The following is a 26,306-nucleotide window of genomic DNA, read 5'->3' as shown; positions in this document are numbered from 1 at the left end:
CACATTTTCACTTTTTTTCAGAACGAAATGCAAAACTTATCACTTAAATTTTATAACTAACATGAAGTACAATGTGTCACGAGAAAACATTCTCAAAATCACCGGGATATGTTAAAGCGTTCCGAAGTTATAACCAATTATCGTGAGACTTGTCAGATTTGAAAAATCGAGTCTGGTCATTGAGCTGAAAACTAGTGTCGGTGATAAGGGGTTAAAGGGAACCTACCAACAGGATTCTACCTATAAAGGTAGAACAGGTGGTAGGTGGATAAATGGGATGTGAGGATAGCCCTTATTAGAGCTAATCCTCATGTCCTCGCTATCTTTTTAAAACTTTAATACCCTAATATGTAAATTTTCTTAAGCAGCTACTGGGGCGTGGAGTAGCTGGACAAGAGGCTACACATTGCAGCTACTCCAAGCCCCAGTAGCCTCTTTTCTCCTCCTACCATGACATCTTCGGTGTGCAACTACAAGGAGCCCTACGCCGAGTAGCTTCAAGCAGTAGCTGTGCATCTGCATTACGAGGAGCTGCGCGCCAAAGATGTCAGGGTAGGAGGAGAAAAGAGGCTACTGGGGCTTGGAGTAGCCATGATGTGTAGCCTCATATCCGGCTACTCCACGCCCCAGTAACCGCTTAAGAAAATGTACTTATTAGTGTATTAAAGTTTTAAAAAGATAGCGGGAACATGAGGATTAGCTCTAAAAAGGGGTTTCCTAATGTCCAATACGTTTACCTACCACCCGTTCTACCTTTATAGGTAGAATCGTGGTGGTGGGTTCCCTTTAACTCCATATGTGTTGCAGGTCTAAAGCCGATGTATCCTTCCCCAGCTTTAGTACAGCACAGCAGAGGTGCCAGGAGCAGTGGAACCTGGAAAGAATAAGTGTTTGGTGTCTATATAACGTGTGGGACCTGACTGGTTTCCTTTAAATATTTTGATTTTTAAAGATTAACATATAAATATCCCCATTCAAAGGATAGGTCATCATTGTTACCTGTTGCATGTCCAGAAACTCAGATGTTTGCAAGCATGCTAGAAGTAAAATGTGCAAGAACCATCCACTGTGTAGCAGCCAAGTAGGTGTACCAAAGGTTTGGCACCCATTTATTTCACTACAATATTAGTAAACCTGCCACAGTGTGTGTATTCATCCGAAACATCTGCTTCAATAGTTATTTTTTTTACTATACACAGCCACTTATCGCCTTGAACGTTACTTAGCACAGATTACTGCCTACATAAGTACAAAGCCTCTCTGAGCTACTAACACAGAGCTGGAATCCAGCACAGTGTGGACATAATGAACTTTCATGTCAGAGAATACCACAAATATTTCATGGGCAAAGTGTGTGAACCAAAAATAACACCAAACAGACAAAACATTTCCTTCTTAACCAGAAATTGACCAGACATTTACAGGAGAAGCCATGTTTAGTGACCACAGATGATGAATAACACTTGAGAACAAAGCATCAGTCATACATCATTAGAAACTGGTCCATACAATGTTATATCTGGACACATTAATTTCTCTATGTTACAAAGCTTTGGTTTCTTTGGAGGTGGATGAGGAGGGTGGTGGAGGCTGACAACTAGAAAGCAGTCTTGGAAGAGAGGCATATGAAATGGTTCAGCTCTGGCCTTTGATAAAGTTGACTAAATATTCCATACAATATATTTTGTTAAACAAAATGTGAGCTTTAAAAATCCTAAACTAAGATAGTGTATGTGGCATCTGCACAGACTCCTTCTATGATAGCACTGTGCTGTCCTTCTCACTATATCATCATGGGAGCGATTTGCAGCTTTGGAACACTCCACTTTTCTCCGGCTGGAAAAATACAGCATTCAATAGCCCCCATGTGACAGCAGCCTAAGTGTGAAAGGCAAAACAAGAAACTAGAGGCGTTTTTTTCCTAATGAAAGGTTTAATGACATTTTTATTACAGCTTTCCAAAGGTAGGAGCATTATTTCAATTAAATCTTTTAATTAGAAATATATAACTATTTGGAAGCATTCTTGTAAATCACAGTATGCATAATACAGGACTAGGGAACAGATATGTATATGAGGTTAATAGCTATCAGGGAACATAATTAAGGTTTCCAGCTGCACATCATGAACTATCCAAGGACAATGAAAGGGTAATATCTCCCCACTCAGAAAAGAAGTTCTGTAAATTGCCTCATAACTAGTGAGATGGTGGAGCTCTCATCAGCCACTATTACTCATTGTGTTGTAGCCGCACTAAACATATACTTTGGTCTCCTTAAAAGGAAAACAACCACTTTGTTTAACAAAAACAAACTAAAAATACTCTCCACCCCTCCGCTTCATCCCAATCCCGGCGGTGTTCTTCGCTAATCTAGTAAAGGCACTTATAATTAGCAGACAGGAGCGTGGAGTACAAGATGTCCGGCACTCTGGACAGCTAATTATGCACGCCCGCGATCCTCCCTCTCCCATGCTCCCAGAAATGATGTCACGTGAGAGGTGTCAGATGAGCATCTGTAGTTTGTTTTTTGCTAAACGAAGTGGCTGCTTTCATTTAAAGACTATTGAAATGTAGTATGCTTACATAGGAAGTTCTGGTTTCTTGACAACTAGTACTCCTGGTGTGCAATCCCTGGAGTGTGTGGGCTGCAATGTAAGCAGCTATTCATCTAATCCTTGAAGTTTACATATTTGTGGCTTTTCCCAATGCTAGAAAACCATGTATAATCCCTGTAGTTGATATAAAATTATATAAAGTGTATTTTTTTCAAAAGAGTAAAATATACAGTGAAACATCAGATTTGACACTTATTTTCCAGTACTGTGAATTAACCCCTTATCGACATGTGACGTAATAGTACATGACATGTTGGGTCCCGGTGCAAAGGCTTACCGGTAACACCCGCGATCGGTGCCGGCACCAATCGCGGGTGCTTTCTTGCTGATGACCGCCGGCAAAGGTGCTGGCGGCTTCAAAAAGATGGCGGGGCATGAGCGCCGCGATCTTTCTGAGGATCGTCGCTCCCCGTGACGTCATCGGGCAGCAGTGAACCGTCGTCATGGTAGCTTCGGATTAACCCATTCATTACAATGTGCTATCAGCACATTGTAATGTATGAGCAGTAAAATACACATATACTGCCATACTCTAGTATGGCAGTATATGATAGGATCGTACAGACACCCTAGGGCAGTGATGGCGAACCTTTTTGAGGCAGAGTGCCCAAACTACAACCAAACACACTTGTATAAATAGAAAGTGCCAACATAGCAGTTTAAGAAGTAACATGTTTCTACCTGTTTTGTCACTGTTTTTAATTGTATTGGCATCCTAAGGACATCAATACAGTTGAAATAAAGAGGAGAAATTCAGATTATCATTGTAGCTTCCTTCCAGGGTCCCCTGAAGAGGAAGAACTGCGGGGCCCAGAGCTCCTTGCTCCTCCTGTAGTCCTGGGCAGCTAACAATTTGTAGTTTTAAGATAGCACTGATCATAGCACATCCTTGGTGGCCAGGGACTGCAGGAGGAGGTTTTGAGTCCTGTCTGGAAACACTGTGCTGGGGTGATGGCCTAGGTGCCCACAGAGAGTGCTCCGAGTGCCACCTCTGGCACCAGTGCCATAGGTTCGCCACCACTGCCCTAGGGAGTCTGAAAAATAGTAAAAATAAAAAAAAAAAGGTAAAAAAAAAAAATATAATAAAAAAAAAAAAAAAAATCAAATCACCCCCCTTTCCCTGGAACTGATATAAATATAAATAAACAGTAAAAATCATAAACACATTAGGTATCGCCACGTCCGAAAATGCCAGATCAAAATATCATAATAGTTTTTCACTGCGTTTAACCCTGTAACGGAAAATCGCCCCCAAAGTCGAAAATGGTACTTTTTTGCCATTTTAAAAAAATAAAAAATTCTATAAAAAGTGATCAAAAGGTCGCACAGTCCTAAAAATGATAACATTGTAAACGTCATCAAAATCCAAAAACTACACTACCCACAGCTCCATAGACCAAAGTATAAAAAAGTTATTAGCCCCAAAAAATTTTGTACAGGAGGTTTTAATTTTTTTAAATGTATGAAAACATTATAAAACCTATATAAATTTGTTATCACTCTAATCGTACCGACCCAAAGAATAAAGTAGACATGTCATTTGGGGCGTACAGTGAAATCCGTAATTCCAAGCCCACAAGAATATGGCACAAATGCGTTTTTTTACCAATTTCACTGCATTTGGACGGTCAAGCTGCTCCAGCAACAGCACAAAGGGGTCGAGATCTGGTGACTGGGCGGCCGCTCCATTACAGATAGAATACCAGCTGCCTGCTTCTTCCCTAAATAGTTCATGTATAATTTGGAGATGTGCTTTGGATCATTGTCCTATTGTCGGATGAAATTGGCTCCAATTAAGTGCTGTCCACAGGGTATGACATGGCGTTGAAAAATGGATTGATATCCTTCCTTGTTCAAAAGCCCTTTGACCTTGTACAAATCTCCTACTTTACCAACAACAAAGCAGCCCCAGACCATCTCATGACTTCCACCTTGCTTGACAGATGGCGTCAGGCATTTTCTAGCATCTTTTTACTTGTTTGGGCTCTCACAAATGTTCTTCTGTGTGAGCCAAACATCTCAAATTTAAATTTGTCTGTTGAAAACACTTTTTCCAATCTTCCTCTGTCCAATGTTTGTGTTCTTTTGCCCATATTAATATTTTCCTTTTATTACCCTCAGATATGGCTTTTTCTTTACCACTCTGCCCTGAAGGCCAACATCCTGGAGTTGCCTCTTCACTTCACTTTTGTTTTATTTTGAAACCTTCGGAGATGTATTATAGAGTGATATGTTGGATGAAGAGCTCCGGTCAGACTATTTATTTATTATGTATGATCTTCACTGTAGAGGTTGACACTATGGGTACTAGTGGTACTATAAAGCTGCCAGTGGAGGCATCAGTTTCTCAAACTAGAAACTCTAATGTACTTGTATTGTTGCTTAGTTGTGCAGCGGGCCCCCCACTTCTCTTTCAACTCTGGATAGAATCCATTTTTGCTTTCCTTTGAAGGGACTAGTATACACTGTTGTAGGAAATCTTACATTTCTTGGCAATTTGTCACATGGAATGGCCTTCATTTCTAGAAACAAGAATAGACGGTCCAATTTCACATGAAAGTTTTTTTTTTTTTTTCGGGCCATTGTGAGAGTTTCATAGAACACACAAATGTGATGCTCCAGATTCTCGACCAGCTCAAAGGAAGGTCAGTTTTATAGCTTATCTAACTAGCCAAACTGTTTTAGCTGTGCTAGAAAACTTGAACAAGGGTTTTCTAAACATCCATTAACCTTCTTATACAGTTAGCAAATACATTGTACCAATAAACCACTGGATTGGTGGTTGCTGGAAAGGTGGGTACGGAAAGTATTCAAACCCCATTTTTACAGCCAGTTGGAAAGTTTAAAAAAGTTATTTTTTGTTCATTAAAAAGGTTAGCCACTTTAAGATAAACATTAAGCATTGGTGAGGGGCAGGATTATCAACATTTTTCTAACTTGCCTTTATTAGGAATTCTCCAGAGTTGTCAGGTTCTTGGGTGGCGATCGGTTAGTCACCTCTCCATCTTCTCCACAGAAAGGAGGAACAAGTGATGTTCCTCTCGTCCTGTGCTCTGAAGCACAGCGCATGTGCAGTGCTACATCACTAAGAAGGCACACGGCCGATCCCACCTACTCCGGAGCAATGCCGAAAAGCTGGGGACAAGAAAAAGAGACCGGGTGAGTAAATTCACCCGGTACTGGCCATTGGGGTGGGGAGGAACCTATTTTAAATACAAATGCCCATATTTGTTTTAGTTTTTAGCCAAGGTGGCCAACCCCTTTAATGTACACTCTGCACCCCATCTTGCATGAAAAAAAACTGAAATGTAGATATTTTGCTAAATTATTAAACAGGAAAAACTAAAATGGAACATGGTCATAAGTATTCAGCCCCTATGCTAAGTATTGAGTAGAAGCATCTTTCAAGTTAGTACAGCCATGAGTCATCTTGGGAATTTTTCAACAAGTTTTTCACACCTGGATTCGGGCATTCTCTGCTATTCTTCCTTGAAGATCCTCTCCTGCTCCCTCAGTTTGGATGGTGAACATTGGTGGACAACCATTTTCAAGTCTCTCCAGAGATACTGAATGTAGGTCAGGGGTCTGGTTGGGCCAGTCAACTAGTTGTTCCGAAGCCACTAATAAATAATTTTAGCTGTGTGCTTAGACTCATTGCATTGCTGGAAGGTGAACCTTCATCCAAGTCCAAGGTCCAGAGTGCTCTCGAAAAGGTTTTCTTCCAGGATCTCTCTGTACTGCATCGACTTTCATTAAATTGCAACCAGTTGTCCTGTCCCTGCAGCTGAAAAGCACACTCATAGCAAGATGCTGCCACCATCAAGTTTCACTGTTGGGATTGTGTAAGCCTGGTGACAAGCAATGCATGGTTTTATCCACACATACCACTTAAAATTAACACCAAAAAGTTCAATCTTCGTCTCATCAGAACAGAGAATCTTATTTCTTACAGTTTGGGAGTCCTTCATGTGTTATTTTGCAAACTGTATGAGAACTTTCATGTCTTGCACTGTGGAGATGCTTCAGTCCGCACATGGTCATAAAGCTCTGCCTGGTAGAGGGCTGCAGTGATAGTTGACTTTGTAAAACTTTCTCCAATATCCCTACTGCATCTCTGGAACTCACACAGTGATCTTGGGGTTTTTCTTTACATCTCTCACCAAGACACTTCTCCCACAATAGCTTAGTTTGGGTTGATGACTAGGTCACGGAAGAGTTGTTGTCATCCAAAATCTCTTCCATTTAAGCATTATGGAGGCCACTGTGCTCTGAGGAACCTTCAGTGTTGCAGAAATTCTTTTGTAACCTTGGCCAGATCTGTACCTTACTACAACTCTGTCTCTGAGCTCCTTAGGCAGTTCATTAGACCTCACGATTCTCACGTGTTCTGATATCCTATGATATCGGAGGTCTTATATAAAACAGGTTTGTGCCTTTGCTAATGAAGTCCAAATCAGTTTAAATAAACACAGCTGGATCATAAAACAACAACTGTGGAGAGAGATTAGAACTTTGCATTGTCCTGTTCTTCCTGGACATAAATGAATAAACTGACAATACATTCTTATCTTCCCTTTTAACTAGGGCTTATTTAAATAGACCACTGTATCAAACTTTGTGGAGTTTTTGTCATTTAATAATTTGTGACTGTTTAATTTTTGGGCAAAATTAATACATGGTCTAAAATAAAAAAAAAGAATTACAGCTTGTAAATACCACCTCCATTTTGTTTGTGAAACATCCAAAGGGTTAGCACACTTCTTAAAGTTGATTTTTCACACATTGAAGGGTGTCGTTTCTAAAATGGCATAATTTATGGGGTTTTACTGCTATTTAGGCCTCTCAAATTCACTTAAAGCTGAGCAGGTTCCTCTAAATAAGGGTTTTCGCAATTTTCATAAAAATGGGAAAAATGCACCCACAATTCTGAACCTCCTAATAACCTAAAAAAGAGAGAGGATGCACAAAAAGCTCTGCCGATATAAAGCAGACATTTGGGAAATGTTAATTATAAAGTTACTTGGGTACTATGACTATCTGCCTGAAAAGCAGAACATTTTGAACTTTGGCAAAAATTTCTAAAAATTATTCATTTTCAAATTTTAATTTTTTTCATAACTAAACACAAAAGATATCTTCAACATTTTTCTATTACTTTGAAGTACAATGTGCGACGAGAAAACAATCTCAAAATCCCCTGGATATGTTGAAGTATTACAAAGTTATAACCTCCAATAATGGACACAGGGCAAATTTTAAAAATCAAGCCTGGCTCTAAGGCCCTCAAATGGCTTAGACCTGAAGGGGTTAACTGGGTAAGAAGTTATGGGTTTATTCATACATACATTCCATGAAGGAATAATACATTATTTACTAGATATTGGTCCATGACAAGGCTATAAGGGAGATTTATCAGGGCTTTTATTATTTTTTTTTCCCTTTTAATGTGGCAGCGTCAACAATAATAAAATTGATGCAACCCAGTCAGCTTTCTAGATGCTTACTGCTCATCAATCTTTTAGTATCTTAAAAAATAATTTCAGGAATGTAAAGGTAGTCTAGGTGCTCCCAAATCACCTCACAAGTAAAAATAGCAATGTTTAGGGCTCTATAATAAGAGCTTTCATTTTTTCCTTGTCATGTACTATGACAGTGGTGGCGAACCTATGGCACGGGTGCCAGAGGTGGCACTCTGAGCCCTTTCTGTGAGCACTCAGCACAGAATTTACCAGATAGGACTCAAGTTTTCCTCCTGCAGTCCAAGACAGCCCAGGACGCACCAGGCTGAGTGTTATTTTGAAGTGACACCTACTTGTCTGCCAGGACTAGAGGAAGAGCAAGAAGGTGTGGACAGAGATGGATCGTTGGAGCTCCTGCTTTGGGTCCCCTGATTCTTCCTCTTCAGGGGACCCTGGACAGAAGCTACAATCCAAATGTCTCCTGCTTTCTATTGTGTTGGTGTCCTCAGGACACCAATATGATTGAAACTTGTGATACAGCAGAGATCAATAGGTTACTGCTTAAATTGTCATGTTGGCACTTTGCGACATAAAAGTGGGTTTTGGTTGTAGTTTGGGCACTCTGTATCTAAAAGGTTCGCCATCACTGTACTATGACAAGGGAAAATATTTATGAAAATGAGGGTTTCATTACACCTGGGGTTTACCTTGCCAGTTGGTCCACCTGGTTTCTCCTTCCTATGCTACTTTTTTTTTTTATGATAACGACATCCCATAGTAGAATAGTAGAAAATCACATCATCATTGATCACCTATTGATGACCTAATTATCTTATGAATAGGTTATTTACTGTCTAAGTCTGGAAATCTTCTTTAAAGAAATTCCACCATCAAAATCAAGCATGATAAACTAGAAACACGTACTCATAGATCCAGGCACTGTGACTGTGGTAAGTTTCCTATATTTGCTATCGATGGCCTCCTTTCTTCTAAAATACACTTTTAAAATTATGCTAATAGTTATAGGTGTGTTAGCGGAGCCCCTCTGTCCTGCAGTTTCATAGGCTGTCATGAAAGCACTCCCCTCTCACTGTGTGCCCACTGCTACTGAGATTACATGAACTACAGGGGAAGGGGGAGACTGAGACATGCTCCATAGCCCTTCTGTCTCATTAGCATAACTTAAGTTGCTTTTAGAAGGAAGGAGGCCATAGATAACAAATATAAGAAGATTACCACAGTCACAGTGCCTGGATCTATGAGCAAGTGCCCCTAAATTATCATGCTTGATTTTGATGGAAGATTTCCTTTTAGAAGGGTAGGCCACTAGTACAAAAGTTTAACAAGGTACATACAAGTACCCATTTTTTACTCACCACAAACTCACCATAGGAGCCCAAAGTCACACGACCCGGTGGTAATAAGACTTCCGGTGGCGGCCGTGGTTTGAGAGGTGAGCATATGTGCTTCAAAGTGCCCAAGTCTTTCTCCTGGTGGTCAGTAGGCCAGGGGCCAGTGTCCCTGGTTTGTCATGCATTGATTTTGATGCTAGATTTCCTTTAAGGCCAGATTCACACTTGCTGTAAAGGCTCCACCCGCGATCGCATTTTGAGGTAACATTACGTTTCAATCGCTTTTATTAAACACAATGTTACCTCAACATTTGGTTGTGTGTAGAGCCTCTGTGTCGCGTTTCAAAACGCAACACAAACACCACATGTGAAGGCAGCATTTCTGTAAGTAATGGTAAAGTTATGCATACTACTGTTCTGCTTCATTGTGCAGATATTACATACGCTAGAATGTTACTTACCTGAGCATGTGGGCTGCATTAAAGACAACATCAAATTCTAAACTGTCCAATTCTGCTGCTTTCGTAGCCATTTTTGCTGCTTCTACAATTCGCCCTTCTTCCAGAAGAAACTGGCCTGCAATGTATATGCATATAATCAGATGTCAAGAAACAGCACTACTGAATTCAGTGGTGAACAAATCTGTCAACGAACGCATTCAAGCCTTATATCGGTGATAGATGTTGTCTGCCTCTTTCTACCTTCTCCTGTGCTGCCATCACTCCCCTGCAATAATTCAGTCCAGCAGCACTGCATGCAGACTACTCCATTTCTGCCTCTATACAAGGAGCAAGGCCAGGAAACGTTTCCTCCCAAGAGATTAAATCTGACCGTTAAACATTCATAGCCAATTAGCGCAGTTATCAGATGACCACATAAAGCAGTGGTTACCTGCTGTTTGCTTTTCGTAAGTCTCCAAAATGACTCATCTGAATAGCAGTCAGTCTGTCCTGAACCATACGTAGTTGTGAAATGACTATAGTGAGGTGTGGTTCTCAATTAATTATAAGTGTAAGGATCTAAAAAAGAACAAGATGAAACCAAACTTGTGGTTATAAACAGCTAATTCGATAAGCATGAATGAGATGACAAGGTGGAGGTATGCATAAAAGAATACAAGAGAATGGTGGCTAGATAAAGCAATAGGAAAGATTTAATTTTCTTTACAATTGTGAAGATCATTGTAAATTGCTAATTTTTGGTTTAACAGAGTTCACTTTTAGTCTCAGCCCTAAAAAGGGGCAGCAACACAGAATTTTAGAGATCAGGTGCAACAATAATTTGACATGTAATAGATCCCAAAATCTGCACGTTATGTCACATGTCATGTGTGCACATGAGTGTAATAAAATCTTATTAATTAAAAATGCACTCATTCATGCAAATGGAAAATCTGTACTGTGTGTTCTACTGTACCCTAGTTGGCAATAAATGTAAGAAATACTGACACTGTAGCGGTAATAATATGTTGTAATTGAATCACTTCATTGCTTAAATATTCTCTTGATTACACATATTTTTTTTAAAATTCCAATTAATAACTGTAGCTAGCTTATTTTTCAAATCACTGTACAATGCCTTTGTATCAAGTACGGAAATGACTGTTGGGGCCAACTACAAAGAGGAGGAGCGCTAGTTTAATAGGGTTCACATATATTTTCAGTGGGTCGCGTTACAGTCTTCCTTTGAAGTTAATGATCATGAATCAATCTCTGACAAAATTTAAGAACCACACACACACACACACACACACACACAACATAAACGGACTGTAAGTATTTAATTCAATGAACTGAGAGAAAAGTTCAGTTGTTCATGATGTCCCAAAAAACAAAGCAGTGTCTGCCTTCTTTTTCATGCAAGCAAATTAATTTAAATAAATGAAAGCCACCCGTCTGGGGTCTATAAATAAACATCAGATGTATGTTTTTTTTTCTACCCAGGTATTATCTGTCTATGGATGATGAATTTGGCACATGTAATAATAATAATATTACTTTTGTTTATATAGCACACAAAGATTATGCAGCGCTGCACAGAGTTTGCCAAATCAGTCCCTGTCTCCAATGGGGCTCACAATCTAATTAACCTACCTACCAGTATGTTTTAGAGTTTGGGAGGAAACCAGAGGATCAGAAGGAAATCCACGCAAACACAGAGAGAACATACAAACTCTTTGCAGATGGTGACCATGGGACTTGAACACAGGACCACAGCTCTGCAAGGCTGTAAGGCCAACCACTAAGTAGTGCACCAGAATGTCATTGGTCATGTCTTGTGCCTGACACAACTGATATTTGTGAATGCACCAACATAGTAATTCTACTACATTACTTTTTAGGGGATAGTAGCTTTAAAAAGATGCACAATAGAAGAGGACCATTTGGTGAAACATGGCTGAATACCTTCCTAATTGGTTACAAATTAGTAAAAACTAAGGGGATTTACATTTTCTTATAATTACAATAAGCAAATTCCCAATTTTATTTCCTAGAACCAGGATTAATGGAGTATCAAAGAACACCTTGAAGTTTTCCCTTGACTAGAGCATTGGAAATAGCTAAGAGGCTATGTGTTGTGTGCATCATTAACCTATTGGGTGGTCCTTCCTGAGCGCCACACAAAGACATTCCTTGCTGTGCAGAGAACATGAAGCAGAGTAAGTTAAGGAGACCAACTGATTAATTTATTCAAAATTAGTTTCTTTCAAATCTGTGGTCAAGTGCCTGGAGTTTTAGGTTCACGCTGCTCTCGGAATGCAGCTTGCTCTGTATTGCTTTTGGCAATACAAGTTTATAGAGAAGGCTGGATGAGGGTAGAGACCCTTCTGTTGATCAGTAATAATGGAAATCATTCAATCACTGTGAAATACAGAAAATAACTGTCTGTGATGCTGGAAGTAAAGCTCATAAACGAGAGTCAAGGACCAGTGCCAGCGGTTTATTTCAACCAATAAAAACAAATAACTTTAACATATAATGCGCTCTTTGATCTTTAAGTGATCTGTGTGTTCTAATGTTTTTTTTAAAAAAAAACTCAAACTATTTGAAATTATGAAATGTATCCTAAACAGATGGTAATGGTTTGGATACTTTGTTGTTTTTAAAACCAACATAAATAACAGAATATTAAATAATTTAGCATTTCAAAAACATATCTTTATAAGGGGTTGTTCAACCACGTGTCAATACTGCCTGACAAATTTTATACTTTAAACATGGCACATGATCTGTAATAAATGATGATGCGAGCTCCACGAAAACAGGACAAAAGTAATAAAAATAACCACACAACTAATACATTTGTTAAAAGCAAAATAAGAAAGTTGATGCTGATGAGTGATGCCCAAAATTTATATTTTACAGAAGTTTATATCCAACACAAGTATACTTGGGTAGAAGTCTAGCACCTGAGATAATATATAGTATAATATAGTATGCCATGTAGCCTTCCACTAGTTCATCATGGGGTTCACCTCTCTTCTTCTATCTGGTCTAGTATTGCAAGTATTGTATTTGTCCAGGTCATTTTTACTAAGTGTGTTGGGGAAGGGAGTAATGGGTGGGGGGGAATTAGTCTGGTGGAACTCCATGTATCCAAGAGATCCTCATGATATGAAAAACTGAGCCCTACTTGGACTCCTACTTCACACGCCTGCCATTATTTCAGGGGGCATTCTAACCAATTTACTTTAAAACTATTGCAGATGTTACATGTATTTTTCATTTTGTAGTATTTTATATTGACTTAGGGTGGCAACGCCCCACTAACTCTCTGTTTATAGTGTCACATTGACAGCATGTCCCCATTGCAACCTTATACTGTCCTTTGCCACACACGACTAAAAAAAATGAAGTTACTAGTGCTGCCTCTGTTTACAAAAAGTAAACTACCACACAGAATTTTAGGGGTGGGGGCAAGTATAACTTCTTTGATTGTTTTATATCAATCCCTGCTGTGTGACAATTTAATATTCTGAAAAAATGCTTTAAATATGGCCATTCAAGCTTCAAATGAACAACCTCTATGTTTATTGAAGATAAAAACTTACCATAATGCATATAACAATTTCCTTTGGTGGGATCCAGCTGAACTGCTTTTAAAAAGTAACGCTCAGCTTCACTTTTGCGACCCTAAAAATTAATACAAATATTTAACTTTATGAGGTACAACAAAAAAGTACAAAAATGTAACTTTTACTTTTCTTCGTAAATCTTACTGACGACAAAAAAGACCCAACAGAAAGCGCTATAGTTTGATATTATTTTGGACAGATACAGTGGAACCAAGTGATGATATGTAGGAAAATCATGAACATAATCTCCTTCACCACATTAAGCTCTTGGGTGGTCCATCCCAACAATCCATGCAGTCTTGTGGCGATGTTACTATAATTTTAGGACTACTTTTTAAATAGTTCAAAAAACCTCTTTCTTTAGAGACTTTGCTCATCATTGTCACTTACAAATTACCATTATGCAAATAATGGTTTACTGTTAAAATTAAGCTAAATCTATATAAAAAAATGTTATATATACTGTCCCCATTCAGCAACCAATATTCCTTTTTAGTCTTCGGTCATTATTCCACACTTTGATCTGCAAGGGGTACTGTACCATTTTCTCTATTAGTGCTTATAACTAGTGATGAGCAGACCCATAAAAGTTCAGTTCGGAACCCAAACCACACTCCCAGTAACTCTGCAATCGATGCTGGCACCGTAAGTGGCTCTTAAATGATTAAATGACATTATTTGCATATGAATTGATGTAGCGTGTGCACGGCACCATTTTGGGGAGGAATGGTGGTCTCCACAACATCATCAGGGTACCCAGCATCGTCGTTATGTAAGCATTAAAGGAACCACGATATTGCTGTGCCGTTCGAGTGCATTATTATGAGGTGCCGGAGAGCACACTCGCGCATGTGCACCAACATGGAGCGCACAGCAATATCATGGTGCGCCAAAGGGGGATTTGAATATACCGCTAAAAACACTTTTTCCCCGGAATACAGCGGCTTCTGCTACTAGTCAAGATATGGTCCGGCATCAGCTCATCCTGAGCTGTTGCAAAGTATTTGTGGGTTATAAGTCTTATTTTAAAGTGGTAGGTTTCCTTTAATTTATTATGCCACCAGTGGCTTTGCTAACAGCATTTAAAATGTTAATGCCCACGATCAGTGCTTACACCAATTGCAGGTGTTACCAGCAGTGGGTTAAGCCATACCCAAACCTCTGATGAAGTTAGGGGTCAGGTCCAGAGGTCCAAAGTATGGTCACAGACCCAAACTTTGCAGCTTTACTTATAAATGTATTGTTCCCTTATTCACACACTGAAAGACTTATTTTCATATTCCGTACCCAGATTCTCAGAAGAGCGTACATGGCCCTTAAAAGAGAACCGTGAATGTCAGTTTTGACAGGTTCCAGTAGCCTATGCCTTGTTGATTTTAAAGATGGCTTTATCAGCATTCTGAATAATTTCAGTAGTTTATAAGTTTACCCAGCTTCCTATCTGCAGCATGTGGCTAACCCCGGAAGAGAGGGCAACTGCAGCCTGTGTGTGCCTGTGTCCTCATGCATTCTTCCTGTACTCCACACTATCCCCCTGCAACTCCAGCCTGCTCAATAAACATGTCAGGGAGTGGCGAGGGAGCTGTAGAAGTTTGGAGCAGACTGACAGAAGCACACACATGAGATGCCTCCTCCCTGGGGACTCACCACTTGCTGCCTTGCAGGGAGCAAGGTTTATGTTGATTAAACTTATATAAACTACTAAAATTATTTAGAATGCTGATAAAGGCATATTTAAAAATCAGCATAGCACAGGCTATTGAGACCTGACACCAGCTAAAAATTACAGTGCTGGTGCTAAGTTTGCTTTAAGACTTGGAACAACAGTAAAAGTGGTCTGCAAAGGCTATCTCCATAAGTAGAATGAATTCCTTACTGACCTTACAACTAAGCACTGGGTGGCAGTGTTATTACCCCATGTTACTTTCTATTACAAAAAACAAAAAAAATTATCCAATACAGACACCTAATGGAACAAACAGAATCTAAATGCAGAAATAATGCTGTTTTCAGAGTGGAAGGAAGGGATGAATACGTCTCTCTATATACCGTATGCAAAAATATTGAACCATTATCCAAAAAGAAATCCCCTCACAATGCTTTGTAATTTTTTTTTAAACTTTCTGGTATTATATAGTCCTTTGTCTTGTAAATTGTTCTTAAATTGCTCTTCACGCTATTAACATTTATAGGGAAGTGATCTTTACCTTTCTGTTTATTATAGGAATATCCTATCTATTTAAATAAAATGCCCTCCATCTTCTGCATAAATCAGCACTATATCGTCTGTATTGTCTTTCCTCTGTAATTCAACTAATAGATTAACAGTTTCAAGTTTAGTGTAAAAATAAAGGTATCATAGGAGGTACAGAAGCGGGAGAAGATTACACAGACAAGGACACTGCAAATTGTCTATGTGCCTCAGAAAGGGTCTCCAGAGTGCGTACCCTTAGCCTCAATATTTTAAAAGCATTCTAAAATTCTGTTACTATGTTCAAGAAAAATAACATAATATTTTAGCAACCGCACAAATATTATGGTCTTTGTTGTTTAGATATTTCTTAGATTTATTATTTCCAGATATCCATTTCTAATAGTGTCAGGATTTCCTATAAAATGACAGTGGTAGTGATGATGTGGCTTTTAGAACAATTCCAAAGGAGACGCCAGGGTGAACAGCACACGCCAAAGCTAGCGGGGATTCTAAGTATGTAATTCCCTTATTGTTGACAACAGAAAAAAAATATGCTTTAAATTAAAATATTCAAAATGGAAAAAACAAAGCATGGAACCATGTATGAGTCACATTTTACAAAACATTCCACATTTATACATTGCTGTATTAAACTTCCCTGACGTGATAAGTAGAATTTTCTTATTAGCACAGGCTGATATTAGAATGACAAGGGGAGTGTAAAAGTTCTAAAGACACCAAGCTGGAATGTAATAGAGAGATAAGAAAGTGAACGCTAACATCAAACTTTTCCAAACAGAAGAAATAGCAGCGGTACTGCTCCAAGAAGGCTGCGATAGTAATCGAATGGAGCGAGACGATGGCGAGGCGGCTTATAGTGGGGGTGCTCACTCATAGCCGAGACACCACAATGCGGTAATGGCAAAGAAGAACAGAAAAGGTGGCATTCACAAGTCGTAGAAAATCCTTCATTTGTAGCACATGGGGAAGGTGAAAAGATGCCAGACGGAGGACAAGCCGCTTCACGTCTGCACTCTTTTTCAGACTTGTGACTGGTCACAGGTCTGAAAATGGCCCGCCCTCCTCTTTGACACGACTGGGGTCTTTTCCCCTGCCAGATGTGCTACAAATAAAGGCTTTTATTGGGAACCTGCCATTCAAATGAACTCACCCAAAATAAATACACTATTAAAAAGGATTATCCCTAAATGGTTCCTTTCTATGGCTACAATGTGAAAAAAATAAAAATCAGCTTAAACTTATATGCAACTCACTAGCTGTGAGTCCAATAATATTAATGGGGTCCTGCATATGCAGTGATCACCGCACTGCCCTGACTGACAGGTCTCACATCTACAAGCATGTTGCTGGTACACAACTAGGAACTGTCTGCCAATATTCAAATACAGGCTTATACAGTTCCCTTTACTTTTCCCTGCAGGGGCTGTAGGGAAGGTAAAGGAAATTCTACACAATCCCTTGCTGGGATGTTGAGAGAGATAGAATGAGACAGAGGCTGTGTGTGTCTCAGCACAGCTACATTATTAACCACTCCCTTTGAAAAATGGGGGCTGAGAGATACCTGGTTATATGAAGAGAAATCAACCTCATGCTGCCTGCAGGAATCGATTAGCAGTGTCAGTTAGAGTTGGGGTATACAGATTGTATAACGCAGCTCTCCACCTCCATGTATGGAACAGGGGACATCAATCACAATTTTTTTTAAAGGAATAGTGGCTCTAATCCCATGGATAGAGGCATCGGTGAAATATGTATAGAGACATGGTTTGTGGTATGTTGGGGGAGGGGTTCCCTGGTGACAGGTTCTCCAAGTTTTCTACTACTGTTTAGTGCCACCTTCTCTGTTCTTCTTTGCTAATATCAACCTTATAATTAGAAAAATGATACAAGACTATTCACAGATTCTATACACAAATTTTCATATCTACCAATATGTAAAGACCTTACAAATTTGCACAAAGACAGGTTTTACAAATTGTTTTTTTATAAATAGTTTTCAATGTTCAGTTAAAACACACAACTCTTAAAATGCCAGTATAAAAATCCCATAACAGGTATTGCTATTTAAGTGTAGGGACACGCATACTGTTACGAAAACTGAAGCACTAAGAAATTCACATGGGGTTTTGTACCCCGGACCACACACAGCGATAGCTACCTCTGGAGCATTGAAGTAATCCACCCACTCCATTCCCTGAGAAGTCAGATTGTAAAATGTAACAGAATCAGAGACGCTCCAGCCTAAGCATTATGTCTCGCATTAGTTACTGCGTTAACAACTCTATTTTCCGTATTGAACATTAACGGACTTTCCAAATGGAAGAATTTGCACACTAACAAGCAAAATTAGCATACAAACAAGGCAAAAAAAAAAAACACCAATTACTATCCCCAGCACTTTTAAGTGAGCATTAAAGGACATCTACCACCAGGATGAAGGATTGTAAACCAAGCACACTGACATACTGATGTCTGCCCCCTCTGGCAGGATCCACTTTTCTTTTAGCTTCTTATACGATGGTTCATTTTTTATTTTTTTATGGTTTTAAATTTAGGCAAATGAGCCTGATATCCCTTTGCAATCTGCCACTCATGTGCCATGTGTAGATGCCAGTCTCCATTTTACATGAAAAGTTTACAGAAAATTTTGTAGCTAGCCTATACAAAACAGTTCATAAAACAGCTGTTCCTTCTGGAATAGATATACTTGTTTGGCTTAATCCCACACCATGTTTTTAGACTTCTTTTAGGCCATACTTGGTGTTAAGGGGGCTGCCTTTCCATTTAACACCTTGAAAGACATATTTGCATTCTTCCTAGAATTCCCTAGTGAAGCATCTATGGCTTTAAGTCTCCACATGCCTTTAAGGTGGCCTTAATTGGCAAACTCTCCTTAAGGAGAACACCTACTGTCTGACCATAAAACAGCAAGTAAGATACTAAAATATATATTTTTTTTTAAATTGTATTTTAGTATACTAAAAAGTCAATCTTTTTTGTTCAAAATGCAGACACTTCCAATAAGTTTTAAATCAAATCTTAAAAGGGGTCTTCCACTAGTACAAAGCTTTACCAGGGTAAATACAAGACCCTAAAAGGGTGACCCATTTTGTAATTCTCCTGGAAAACTTTCTCTGCAGTCCATATTAGCCCAGAGTTATGACCCATGACCTGCTGGCTGCAGGACTCAGGCCTTCCTGTGACGTGGTACGAGGGGTGTATGTATGTCCATGCCACCAGTCCTGCTGCTGACGAGTCAAAGGACCAGGGGGCCTCACAGAATATGGTTTAAAACGTTTACTGGGGTATGTACAATATGGAAAAAGGAACAAGCTCCTTAACTTGCTTCAGAATCCACAGATGCAACTAGTTAGGAGTGTGCTAGCAGCAGCTGGATCATGTAAAAGTCATATGTGATGGTGAGGGGGTTTCCTTACAGGTTAGCTAAGCTAAGTTTTCGTTATCCCATCCTTGAAAATGTATTTTCATGTATACCAGTAACAACAATTAAATTTATTATCACTGATCAGCATCTTGTCCTTCCTTGCAATGAACACTCATTAAGGCTCAATGTAAATTTCTCTCAGAATCTGAATAAAATGTCTACCAAAATCTTCTTTAGAAAAAAAAAAAATTACTGTAATTCAGACAGTAGTGAAGTATGTAATTTTCAGGGAGTACTGTAGATTTTGCCGTTCACAGCAAAAAAAGGATTAATAAAACATGTCTAAACTGCCAAGCATGGGCGCCGTAAGCCTCTTTGTTGTTTAGTGGTTTGATTAACAGGCCACCCAATTCACAGATCAGTGCAACTGCAATCATGTCATGCCAGAACAGGATGAGTCTGGATGAGCACTTCTTTCTCGCATTACCACAAAAAAATTACACATCCTTGAAGCCAAACGCTGTCACAAGAAGAAATACTGGACTCTGTTATTTTAGTAATCTAGGCATACCGTGCCAACACGGATCTACTTTAAAACATTTTTGAAGGTTGAACTATGATACACATATTTTGTGCTTTAGTGCCTTTGTTTGTATATTGCACATTTGACTGCAGCAATAAAAGAACATTTTTGGACCAAATCCACATTCTTACAACAAAGTAAGTCTTGGTGAAGGTTTTAGAATTCTGTATTGGAAGTGGAATTGGAAAACAAGCACTTTCTACATTCAATTGATGGTGTTGCCTTACAAATATGGTATGACTAACTACAAGTGATGTAAAAATATCTGTTAAAATAATACACTAGCTTCAGCGCTAAAGTATCCCAATAACAGTAAACACTGACATTCAAAAAGTTTGGCACTAGTTACAGGGCCACATCTATCATGGCTAGAGTTCGGAACCTGGTGCTTGCTGACTGGATCTAACTTAGGTTCAGAAAGGGAGCTTGCCAAATCTCACTGGACCGTGCTCCGACAGCTCTCCGCCCTCCAAGAACCTAAGTGATATAGCTGCCACAACTCATCATATGTAAGCTTACGAAACAACCAAGCCACTGCCGCCAAGCCACCATTGGTGTCTATGGGGACTTATATGCAGCTGCATATGCATCCCCACAGACGGTCCAGTGAATAAGGCCTAACATATATTATGCACCAATTTTAGCTTACAGTCACAAATTAAGCAATAAATCAATGTAGGTAACGTCTCCTCATAGTTATGGAATCGTTATGCAAGGCTCTTATTAAAATTGGAAGTTTAATATCAAGAGGACAGTGTGTACAACTAAAAAGGGTTATTATACAAAAAGGGTGACATATTATTATACAATGCAAAAAATAACAGTCTGGTAAAATAAACAGGGATAAAGAAAACAAATTTAATACATTACGTGATGCTTTAAGTCTGGTGCCTGGGAAAGGAGAAAGCCCTGATCAAACTGTCTGCCTTGGACCCCCAAGGAATGACCATTTTTTTTAGATGGAGACTTTCATCCCCCTTTCTTGTGATGACACCAGGAGGCCTGGCATATGATAACTGCCTTTTATCACTAGAAGCTGTGTAAACCAACCTTGTATGCCTCACAATCTTTCTTTACTGAAATAACTATAGGTGGACATGCTAGGTCGGACCTGGTGTAGAAGAGTCCTAGCAGCGCATTGCGGCTTTGTGCTGACTAGGGGTGGGGGCACCATCATACCCTGGCGCTAAGTGATAAATGTACCACACATTGTTAAAATTCTGCACATATAGATGCGAATAAAGATGCGAAACACATATGAACATATTAGTAAATGAGTAATAATTGAGACTGTTTTCTCTTAGAAAATATTCTTCCTTCCCTCACAAAAACGCACCCTTCCTGCTTGCACTCCTTTTGTGGTCTGGAACAATTTGTGGGGGCTGCTTCATTACAGCACTAAAAGGAAATATTACGTTGTGCACTTCTCCAGATGTCATTTGGGATTCATTTGCATCCCATAAAAATATACACGTCAAAACAGCATAAAAAATTATACTAGCATGAGCTATCTGCAGACTATTAACCACATGACAACTTATATATTTTCAGAAAGTCAAATATGGAAAACAAATGTGAAGGATGGGGAGCACAAGTGCAAATGTGTAACCTAAAGTAATATTAATCAAAGACCTAAATCATCAAACCCATACACTGTTTTTCCAAAAAAAAAAAAAATAGGGGCCAGATGTCTCCATTACATATGGTGCAAGTCCTACAATACAAGGGCTAAGTGCACAATGAAAATAATGAATACATTTTTTTTTTAATTTAGATTCTTATAGAGCAGTTTCAGAAGCTGTGCTAGAAAGGAGGACATTGTGCCTATGACAATAGAAAGATCGATGACAGACCCAGGCTGCGAGCTTAGAGAATTAATGATTTACTAATGTTCATTTTCAATTAGGATTTCAGTGGAGAATGCCGAACCTTTTTATACAATTAATCTAAAAGTGTAAATTCAGCCGCATGTAACTATAACCAAAAAACAAAGACTGTTTTCGAGCATATGTATGGACTGTTTAAATTGCTACTAATGTAATAAATGTATTGCTGCCCAATCCCTATAGGACTCAAGGTACTATGTTACGGGTGACTAGACCACTTAAAATATTATATGTATTTTTCAAAAAAGTGTTAAAAAAGTACAGCATTTGAAACCAGGGCTTCAGAAAGGTGTTTAATCTTGTAACAATTTGTAGGCTGCTCAAAGGCTTTAAGATGCATTTTACAAGGGCCTGAAGACCTTTTTGTTGCCATTGTTCATCTCCTCTTTATTCGTGTGTACTTTACTTCTAGTGGTTGGTGGCAAGACAGAGCAAAACCAATAAGACCAGCATAAGATTCAGAACAGTAAGTGAGGAATGAGCTGATCTGGTGACCTGTCCATGTGGCTCACTATGTAAAGGGCAAAATGTCAGAGGACCATTATAAATTAAAGAGAGCAAGAGAAGGTCAAAGGGAGGACACAGGATGAGGAATGTTTCCATAACGGAGAAGTAATGCAGCTATCTTGTCAAATTGATGTAGAATTTTTACACGGAATATAACATTATTTGTAACAGCATTCATCCTATCATATTTACTTTATTGCACTGTGTAGGGCTAGATCACATCGGTCTTCCAATGAGGTGACAAGTGTATACATACAGTGGGTACGGAAAGTATTCAGACCCCCTTTAATTTTGTCAGTCTTTGTTTCATTGCAGCCAATTGGCAAGATCAAAAAAGTTATTTTTTACAGTCTGCGCTTCATCTTGACTGAAAAAAAGAAATGTAGATACATTTGCTAATTTATTAAAGAAAAACTGAAATATCACTTTAATGATTTAATGATTAATTTCATGAAGTTTTCAGACCGTTTGCTGTGAAAACTCATAATCCTTAAAATGGAAGAAGTTTGGGACGACCACAACTCTTCCTCGATCTGCCATCCAGCCAAACTAAGCAATCATGGGTGAAGAGCCTAGGTGAGAGGGGTAAAGAAGAATCCCAATATCGCTGTGGCTGAACTCCAGAGAAGCAGTCGGGAGAAAGTTCCACAAAGTCAACTATCACTGCAGCCTCCACCAGTCAGGGTTTATAACAGTGTGGCCGGAAGCCTCTCCTCAGTGCAAGACATGAAAGCCTGCATACAGTTTTAATAAAAAAACACACCCACACACACAAAGACTCCTAGACTAAGAGAAATAGGATTCTCTGGACTGATGAGACGAAGATTGAACTTTTTGGTGTTAATTTGTAGCAACGTGTGTGAGAAAAATCAGGCAATACTCATCACCTGCAAATACACTCCCAACAGTGAAACATGGTGGTGGCAGCATCATGCTATGGGGGTGTTTTTCAGCTGCGTAGACAGGACAACTGGTTGCAATGGAAGGAAAGATGAATGCAGCCATGTACAGAGATTTCTTGATGAAAACCTCTTCCAGAGTGCTCTGGGCCGAAGGTTCAGTTTTTTAAAAGACAATGACCCTAAGCACACAGATAAAATAACTAAGCACTGTATTCTCTCTGACCATTTTTGACTGGCCCAGCCAGAGCCCTGACCTAAAAGATCCCTCTCTAGTTACCAGTGCATGAACCCTGTGTCACAGTGAAGTTCTTAGTTACACAAAATCCTCCCATTAACAACCACTAAGCCCATAGTCTAGTGGTTAGAGGCTCTATATCTCTATAGCAGGTGGAGTGTTGAGGCTGTGGTTTCAAATACGGGGCACTTTGTAACTTCTATTTTTGCAAAGTCAGTGCAAACAGGAAAGTTAGGCTGTCAGTTAAATAGGGTTTGTCAGATAATTATGGGAATTATCACCAGGCTCCAGATTAACACTAAGGTATCTTAAGTGGTTTCTAATTTTGATTAGTGTTCTTTATCATTATACTCCTTAACATTTTTATTCTGTGCTTTAGAATGTATACAATTTAAGAAATAAGCTTAAAGGGAACCTGTCCTCAGGAGCCCTTTTTCTGGCTCCACCATGTCCTCATAGAGAATAGTGTATACATTGCCAAAGAGTTTTTGTAGTAAAATTGTCTTTTTTAAAAAAAAAAAATAGGGACACAGCTCTGCATACAGAAAGGCAAACTTTGATCCAATTTATCTTTTTTTTTCGGAAAAAGCCAGTTTTACTATAAAAACACTTTGGCAATATGTACACTATTCTCTATGGGGACCTGAGGGAGCCCGAAAAAGGGCTCCTTATGAAAGGTTCCCTATAAGATAATCCTATTTTACATGCTAGGATATATTCACATAGGACTACACAATGACCTTGATCTCCAGTGTTTATCATTTAGTGTAATTGTTTTTTGTATGTTAGTTTAGGTAGAGCAAATATGGTACAGAATTAAAGGAAATCTACCACTGGCCCCCAGGTACTTTTTAGGTAATCAGACTTGCATACTGATTGCAGGTTCCAGAAACAGGATCTTATAGATTTATAAAAATATGTAAATTAAGATTGGGCGCTCCTGTGAGTGTCAGCTAATTGGCACTCAGTTAGCTTATAATTATTCATGCCTCTGCTAATGCTTAGTCCCTTCTCCCGCCCAAATTTTCATATTTTTATAAATCGATTTTCTCCAAATTTGAGAATTTTTAGCGTTACTAAAGAGAAGATCCTGTTGCAGGTTCCTACCATCGGCATGAAAGTCTGATTACCTAAAAACTACCTGATGCCAGTGGTAGATATCCTATAAGGATGGACCTGGTCGTTCTAAAAGATGTTTCTATTGCTACGATTCCTACTACATAAATTCTCAACCATACATGAAAGTTCTGCAAAGCTCCATACACCGAGAAGTTCAAAGAATTGAAGTATGTGCTTACAAGTACAGCAATCATTAGCTGAGAAAATGTACACTGGCAATGCAAGGCACAAAAGTTTTTTGTCAGCAATTTCTATAGAGTCTAGTAATTAGAATAAAAAAATGTCAAAAGGGGATTTGACCTCCAGGAAAAGTTGGTCTGTTCACTTGTTCATCTTATGTACTGACACAGCTAAATGTTCAAACACTCTTAACTGTGAGGGTCTGCAAAGCTCTCTTTATAATACCAATAAAGAACAAAACCCTGCACATGGCCGCCTGGTGTGAAGATGTGTATATTAACAGCCCTGCACCTGGCTCTGTCAATACTGACGAAGAGCCTCAGTCATGCCACAGAAATAGGAGACCTTCAATTAGAAGACTTAAACAAGATCTATACTTCCTTTGTGGGAAGGAAATAAATGACAACTCATAAGCCTTCACATCGCACTCCTGCAGGAAGATACTTTTTTTCACAGTATAGTTGCAAAATGGCTCCAGATATTTCATTAAATATGTGAGGTCGTACTTGCTACTTCCAAAGCCTTCAGTATTGTTTGACCACAAAAACTAACTTATTGAAAAAGTTATATAACCCACAAAAAAGATATGTATCTGAAGAATATCCAACAACTTTATTTTCATGTGCTAGCACTTAGCTTTTGAGCTATTCTGTCATTGACCGTAACAGTATGTACTATCTTCATAGAACATAGCTTTGTGAAGCATTAACACAATAAGGGAGATGTATCACTGTTTACACCATAAAACTGAAGAAGTTTTCACATTTACTGAAGGTTTAAGACAATTTTTAGCCAGTCTTCCAACTGGACTGAAAAAGGGGCATGTCCTCGGTACCTAGGGTGCTGGACAGAAAATAGCCTAGCACAAGACAATTCAGTCCGTGCACCAAAAAATTCAGTATTGTGGTGCAGAAAACCAGACCAACTAATAGGAGGTGCTCACTAGTCTTATACTATATTAATCCAGAGCAGCAGAGACTGGTCTAGTGATAATCACCAACACATTAATCATGGGACTTATAAAGGATTATCTTATCTTAATCTGACACTTTAAAGGGAACCGGTCATCAGAAATTGACCTAATAAACCACTAGCAGTATGTTTCCAAGTAGAAAAACACCTTCCAGATTGTTTCTTTCATGGTCCAGTGTAATGACATCATCCAGAAAATCAACTCTGAAGTGAGATATAAACTGGTTGTATAAAGTCAAGGAGGCAGAGATTTTAACACTGAAGTCAAGCTCTCTCTTCCTCAGAAAGCCCCTTCACTTTAATTGATGGTCCTGCATCCAGAGACATCACTAACCAGATCTGAGGTCAAATGCATGATGTCAATTACAGAGAAGGAGGTGTTCAGCAATCCCCATCTTGGATTCAGTGTTAAACTCTCCTCCTTGACTTTATACAACCAATTAACCAATTAACAGCTCACTTCAAAGTAGATTTTCTGGATGATGCCATCACACTGGATCATGAAAGAAACAAAAACTAGTAGGTGTTACACTGCCTGACAATATACTAGTAGTGGTTTATTAGATCAATTGCTGATGACAGGTTCACTTTAAAGGAAAACTGCAGGTGTTTTTTTCCATCCTACACTGTGGCCTTTCCTATGAAGATAGACACTAAGTTTTCCGTTGCTGAATATTTAATAGGTCTAAACCTTACGTCACATATGCAAATTTATTAAGTAGTCACAATGGTGGAGAGAGGCTTCATCATTACAAGTGACATTTTGAGGGCAGTTCAGACAGTAAGGTGCAGATCATTCACCCCTCACAAAACATGATAA

The 26,306-nt window shown here is 39.0% G+C and overlaps 1 protein-coding gene across 1 annotated transcript in view; it reads right to left on the bottom strand.

The window, feature by feature from the left end:
* The window catches only part of TMTC2 (transmembrane O-mannosyltransferase targeting cadherins 2), a 208,787-nt gene that overhangs the window by 32,993 nt on the left and 149,488 nt on the right, over positions 1-26,306 (bottom strand). Inside the window, exons 10-11 of the mRNA XM_072146509.1 lie at positions 13,479-13,560; positions 9,889-10,003 (exon numbers count right to left, since the gene is read on the bottom strand). Of these exons, the coding sequence (XP_072002610.1) occupies positions 9,889-10,003; positions 13,479-13,560 (197 nt within the window). The remainder of the gene's footprint in view (positions 1-9,888; positions 10,004-13,478; positions 13,561-26,306) is intronic.

Source organism: Engystomops pustulosus, chromosome 4, assembly GCF_040894005.1.
Source record: "Engystomops pustulosus chromosome 4, aEngPut4.maternal, whole genome shotgun sequence".
Lineage (NCBI taxonomy): Eukaryota > Metazoa > Chordata > Amphibia > Anura > Leptodactylidae > Engystomops > Engystomops pustulosus.
Note: the sequence above shows the minus strand (reverse complement) of the source record. Positions and strands in the feature narration are given on the sequence as shown.